The following is a 6,159-nucleotide window of genomic DNA, read 5'->3' as shown; positions in this document are numbered from 1 at the left end:
TTCTTCTTTTATTTTTCCTTTGAGTTACTTTTCCGCACCCAAAATTGTGAAATTACCCCCACAAAGTGCAATTCCGCAAAACATCCCATCACAAACAGCCCTATGAGACACAAAACCCCAAACGACACACTGCAAACAAATCACAAAGAGTTCTTCAAAAATGTTCCTAAACTATAATTAGCACTAAGTTAGGGGAGCACTTCAAACTGTAATGTATTCGAAGGCAACTTGCAAACAGAGCACTTTTAGATTCCTTTTTATTTCCTCAGTAGTTAGTATTTGCTGGGCTGGTTTGCATTTTGAGGAGCATTTATTGCTGCCAGGCAAACCAAACCCTTAAGTACTTAAATTACCGTCCTGATCCTATCAAGGCCAGCTTCCCAAAATATATATAAGGGACACCATCTCCGTGTCTCTCCAGTGGGATCCCTGTTCCTATCCTGCACCAGAGCAGCCCCATAACTTTGCTATTCCACCTCTAAATAAGCCACAATGAGCAGGCAGGCACCGACGGTGAGATCCGTGCTGGGACGAAGAGGCTTCAGCTCAGCCTCGGAGATCTGTGGTCGCAGCTACGCCGCGTCCGCCAGCCAGCCGGCGCGCTGCGGCGCCTACAGCAGCAGGAGCGTCTGCAACCTGGGCGGCAGCAGGAGGATCTCCTATGTCAACGGGAGCTGCGGCACCGGCTGCTTTGGGGAGATGGGGTTCGGAGGCATGAGCTATGGGAACGCTGGAGCAGGAAGGGTTGGCCTGTGCGGCCCCCGGGGATACAGCATTGTGCGGGGGTACCCCGAGCGCAAGGCCGACGGCATCCAAGGGATCTGCATCGACGAGCGGCTGCTGAAGCCCCTCTGCGTCGGGGTGGACCCGCTGGAACACGAGATACGCTGCCAGGAGAAGGAGCAGATCAAGACCCTCAACACGCAGTTTGCCTGTTTCATTGACAAGGTGAGTCCAGACCTGGTCCAGAATTGCTCTCCCTCCAGGAAAATAAAACCTAACCAAACCCTTCCCAAACCCATCTTGTGCCATGAGTCCATCAACCTTCTCCAAAGCCTCAGTCCAGCTCTGCCATGAGTCCCTGAGCTGGGTCCATGCAGGGGTCCAACTTTTAAGAGAGAATTTAGAGATAAATCTAACAATTTTTAATAACTAATAATCATTTTAAGATCATGTTGGTCCAGACTGAGATTTTTTAAATGGGGCTCGTTTCACCCCTGTCCCTGCTCTGGCATTCCATGGCCTTTGAATCATGGCCATGGTTTCACGGCTTTCTTGCAGGTGTTTCCTCTTGGACAGTCTCAGTTTAAACTGGATTTCTTGCTGCAGCTTAGGTGGAAGTTAAGCCCTGATAGGTTCATCTTTCTGTCCTGTGTTAAATAATTTCAGTGATTCCCTCCTCTCTTTGACTTTAAATATAGTGACAGTTGCAAAAACTTTCCTGAAGGCAAAGGTGGTTAATCTTGATTAATCTTTCAGACATATGAAAGTTAGAGATAAAATCTCATCTGTCACCCAACGATCCCTTTGTAGAAAAAGCAGAGACAAAGCAATATCACTGTCTGGGGACTCAATTTTCTCCTAAAATATATCAGAGGCACCATCTGGAGTTTTGTTCCTAATACTTGTTAAGAAAATGCAGGTTTAGACACCAGGCTCCTGAATTTCTAAATTATGTAGACATGGGACTCTTTGATTTCTAAATAATGTAGACATGACATTTAGATTTCTAAATAATTTACATGTCTGAATTCTAGATTTTGAAATAATTCAGACTCGTGGCAAAAAGACTCCTTAATAAGGGCAGATAACTTTCAGATCATGGTGCCGTATCATCTCTTACTTCCTGAAAATCCCATTCCTGCACCTGTGGTTAAGAGCAGAGACTTAAACAGGCGCTGAGTCCCTGCCTTCACCTTTTTACTTGAAGAATTGCTATCTTTTGCCTTCAGGTCCGCTTCCTGGAACAGCAGAACAAAGTGCTGGAGACCAAGTGGGGCCTCCTGCAGCAATACGTGCTGCCAAAAAAGGGGAAAAACCTGGAACTGTACTTTGAGAATTACATCTGTGACCTGCGGAAGCGCCTGGACTGTTTGCTGTGTGAAAAGCAGAAACTGGGCAGTGAAGAATGTGCCACAAGCCAGCTGGTGGAGGAGTTCAAGTGCAAGTAAGGACCTTCTGGGCTCCTCTAGCTGGTGATGTTTTGATTTTCTGGTTCATCTTGGGCAACTTCTCCAAGACTTGTGGCATGTCCCCTGTGGGAGTGCCACATTCTTCTGTCTCACTGGCAAGTTCTTTGCATTGGTAATGTTGTTGCTCATGGAGAAGCTTCTGATCTTGGGATGATTTAATGCTGGTCTCCAGACACTGATCTGGCAGTGCCCGGTGGCAGTCCCACCAAGAGAGAGTTGTCATTTTCACCTGGTGGTTATTGTCATTTATGCCTGAAGTTATTATAGTTTATACCTGATGGTTGATATCTGAGTGTCTGAGCATTTTTCGTTCCTCATCCCATTTTTCCTCCTTTTCCAACAGGTATGAAGAAGAAATCAACAGACGCACAACTGTTGAAAATGAATTTGTGGCACTCAAAAAGGTGAGAAACTCAAACACCATTAATTGTTATATATATATATATATATACACCTGTAGTAGGTTTTTTTTTGGAGCAAACCTTGGCTGAAATAGTTAATTATTAACAAAAACCCACAAAAGTGTTATGATGAGTTGGAGGGAAACTTAGAAAGAGGCACAGGGTTGGGAAAAGAGGCAAGTAGAAAGTAAAAATAATGTCTCATCAAAGTTTACATCATCAGCACTACAGCACCAGTTTTGTTGCCTCAAAAACATTCCTGAAGTGTGGGAGGGGGACAGAGAAGGACAGGTCACACCAGAACACCAGGTTATTTCTGTCTGTCTCTCCACATCCTTTATTCTTGGACATCAGAAAAGCAGGAATCATTTGAAGAATATTAAAAAATTTTGTTTAAATACTCATTAGTCAGTTGTGGGTTTGTAGCTGCGTCCTAAGTGATAAATCAACTAATTCCTGTAAGTCATGTTGGAATGGTTTCGTTTTCCTTCAGGAGGCACCAGGATATCCTGACTCACCCTCTCACACCTTTTTTCTCTTGAAATCTTGTTGAGACACATTTCTGTCTTGGTGCTGTTGCCTCTGTGTGTTTCTCCAACATTTACAGCCAGGTTTGGGCTGGAATGTGTGTGTTTCTCCTCTTGCAGGATGCAGACTGCATCTTCTTGAACAAGGAAGAGCTGGAGGTGAAGGTGGATCTGTTAAGGAGGCAGCTGGAGCTGCTGAAATGTGTGTTTGAGGAGGTAAGTTCCTCTGGTACATCCTGGGACTTCAGTGGTCCTGTCCTCTGGGATGTGGCTCATACAAAGCCCTGAATAACTAAAAGTGTGGAAGTACAAGGTTGATAATAAAATTAACATCATTATGCTGGAGATAGGGTGGTTCCCCCTTCCTTCATGCAGCTCCAGGTAGGAATTGGCTGTGTCCTAACTCTACCCTGGAGAAAAGATGAGTCCGTCTCGTTCCTCCGGATTGCAGCTGCCTGATTAGAGCTGAAGCAACTCCCAGCTCAGTCCTGTCATTAAATCACTCAGGCAGCAGGAGATGAGAGGATACTAAGGGTTAAGTCACTCCAATTCCTTGCCCTTGATGTGGACAGAATTGCTGCAGGTCAGCACGTAGGTCAGCAGTCACAGGTGGCAATTCATCTCACCGCAAGATTTTCTGCTGAGCCATCCCAAGGGACATTTCTTGACTTGTTCTATCCCTCAGCCACTCCGTATCCCAGCCCTTCCCTCCCTGCAGAGCCTGAGAGGTGAGAAGAGCTGACAAAGCCCTTCCCACCCCACAGGAAAGGGCCCAGGTCGATCGCCAGCTCTGCGACACCTCGGTCATCGTCAAGATGGACAACAACCGAGACCTGGACATGGAAAGCATCATCAAGAACGTCGAGTGCTGGTACCAGGAGATCGCCCAGAAGAGCAAAGAAGAAGTTGATGCTTTCTACCAGAACAGGGTGAGTAAGAGGCCAGCTGGGTCTGGGCCTGGCAATGTCACAGTCCAAAAGTGACGACTGTTCTATTTCTTGGTTCCAGTTTCAGGAGCTGCAGGATAAGAGAGGGAAATACTGCCATGACCTGCAGAGCAACAAGTGTGAGATTTCAGAGCTGACCCGGATGATCCAGAAGCTGCAGTGTGAGCTGGAGAGCGTCAAGAAGCAGGTAGGAGATGTTTCCAGAGAAGTAGGACAGCTCAAACACAGGGCAAGGTGATGCATTGATCTTTAAAAGATTTGACATCTGCTCTAGGCCCAGCTGGAAAGTGAAAAGTGGGTGCAGAGGGATGGGATGCTGGTGGATTTTCCCTGTTTGCAATAGGAAGAGAAGATTTATCCAAACCCAGAGTGTCCAAGAACTAGGATAAGAAGTTTTATAGACACCTACACTGCTGTCCTCCTCTGACAGGTCTCCTGCCTGCAAACCTCCATTTGTGACGTTGAGCAGCGTGGGGATTGTGCCCTCAAAGATGCTCGGGAAAAGCACGTTGAGCTGCAGAATGCTCTGCAGAAGGCCAAGGACGAGCTGGCCTGCATGCTGCGGGACTATCAGGAGCTGCTCAATGTCAAGCTGGCCCTGGACATCGAGATTGCCACCTACAAGACTCTGCTGGAGGGTGAAGAGAGCAGGTTGGTGACACGTTTCCCTCCTGTGTATCTGTGGCCATGGCAGTTCCTGCTCCCAAGTGAATTCTACCTCCAAGGTCTCCCCAGGTTCACAGAAACTGGACCTGGAGAGGTGCCTGGAGGCCATGAAGGCCACATGGGTGCCAGCAAAAGCAGTTCCTGTCTTAGGGATAGTGAGGCGTATTGCAACAAGGGACTAAGTGGTCTGGATTGTGGCTGGAAGTTGTGAGTAATATGTGTTTCTCTTTTCTCCCCACAGGATATGTGTGGGGAACCCTGTGAGCGTGTGTAAGTAACTGCACCTTTTGCAGCCATGAAGATTTCTTGTTTTAGGACAGATACATTGGGGAGCAGCATTATCTGTCTGCCCCAGGTCCCTCTGCCTCCCTTTTCCAGTTCTGGAAAGTTTAGCCCCAGAAATCTCAAATACCTTTGAATTAAAAAAAGCCCAGCTTTTGGAATGAGGGGAGAAGGTCAAACTCAAGACCCTTTTCCACCCTTGGAGGCAACAGGGAGATGTCCTAGGGACCATGGGATTTGTCCCATGATATACTGAACCTGGGAGGCACCAGCAACATGGGAAGGGGAAAGATCCATGAGGGGATGTGTTGGGACACGGGGGAGGAGTAGGAAGGAGCAGGGGCTCAGACACATTGGACAAATCTGGAGGAAATCAGGTTTGGTTGGTTCTGTCGTTTGTGGAAGTGCCTTGTGGAAGTCATCCAGTTTTCCTCCCTAACTGCTGACTCCCATGGGCTCTGTTGCAGCTGTGGTCAGCAGTGGCTACAACATCCCTGATGACTGCGGGATGATGGCCAACGGGGCCGTGTGTGGCTATGGCTCCCTGGGCAGGCGGGCCGGGCGGCACAGCTCCCAGACCAGCGGATTCAGCTCCCGCAGCGCTGGCATCCACCCCAAGAGAGTCCTCAGCTCCGTGGCTAAGCAGTGCATCCCAGAGGTGTTTTGCCAGGCTGGAGGGGTCAGCTGCAAAGCCGGGGGTTTCAGCTCCCGCAGCGGCGGGTACCCAGCCCGCACCGTGGTCAGCACTGGGAGCGCGGGCCTGAATGCCAGGATGACGCCCTGCCAGGCTGGACAAGTGCTCAGCTTTGGGAACCAGGGCTGCGTGATCCGGCAGCTGGCGGGGCCCCCCGTTGTTGTGTCCAGCAGCCCTGAGGTCGTGGGGTGCAACAATGGCATGGTGGGGAATTTTGGGGTTGTCAGAGACCCCTGTGTGGTCCCATAGGACAGCGGCGCTCAGATGCGCCAGCCCCATGCCAACAGGATGCAGGGTGATTCCTCTGCCCATTAGTACCAACGTTTGTCACCAAACCCATTCCCACATTTATTAGCCCCAGATTTATCCCCCCGAGCTGTGTGTTCAGAATCCCCAAGCCTAAAGACCCCTCTAGAAATTTCTCCTGCAGGTGCTCAGCACAGTGTGATT

The 6,159-nt window shown here is 48.8% G+C and overlaps 1 protein-coding gene across 1 annotated transcript; it reads left to right on the top strand.

The window, feature by feature from the left end:
- The first annotated feature begins 492 nt into the window (after positions 1 to 492).
- On the top strand, positions 493 to 5,958 carry LOC120500590 (keratin, type II cytoskeletal 4-like). Its single transcript, XM_039705709.1, has 9 exons — positions 493 to 948; positions 1,953 to 2,167; positions 2,536 to 2,596; positions 3,241 to 3,336; positions 3,885 to 4,049; positions 4,129 to 4,254; positions 4,498 to 4,718; positions 4,975 to 5,003; positions 5,483 to 5,958. The coding sequence occupies exons 1-9, from the start codon at positions 493 to 495 to the stop codon at positions 5,956 to 5,958; spliced, it is 1,845 nt and encodes a 614-aa protein (XP_039561643.1).
- The last annotated feature ends 201 nt before the right edge of the window (positions 5,959 to 6,159 follow it).

The sequence above is a fragment of the Passer montanus genome, unplaced genomic scaffold, assembly GCF_014805655.1.
Source record: "Passer montanus isolate IOZ18808 unplaced genomic scaffold, ASM1480565v1 scaffold183, whole genome shotgun sequence".
Lineage (NCBI taxonomy): Eukaryota > Metazoa > Chordata > Aves > Passeriformes > Passeridae > Passer > Passer montanus.
Note: the sequence above shows the minus strand (reverse complement) of the source record. Positions and strands in the feature narration are given on the sequence as shown.

Bases quoted from the DNA above. Each gene is read 5' to 3' on its own strand.
- LOC120500590 (XM_039705709.1), top strand. From the start codon at position 493: ATGAGCAGGCAGGCACCGACGGTGAGATCCGTGCTGGGACGAAGAGGC. The intron at 2,597-3,240 runs GTGAGAAACTCA...CTCCTCTTGCAG, and splicing joins AATTTGTGGCACTCAAAAAG to GATGCAGACTGCATCTTCTT. The intron at 3,337-3,884 runs GTAAGTTCCTCT...CCCACCCCACAG, and splicing joins TGAAATGTGTGTTTGAGGAG to GAAAGGGCCCAGGTCGATCG.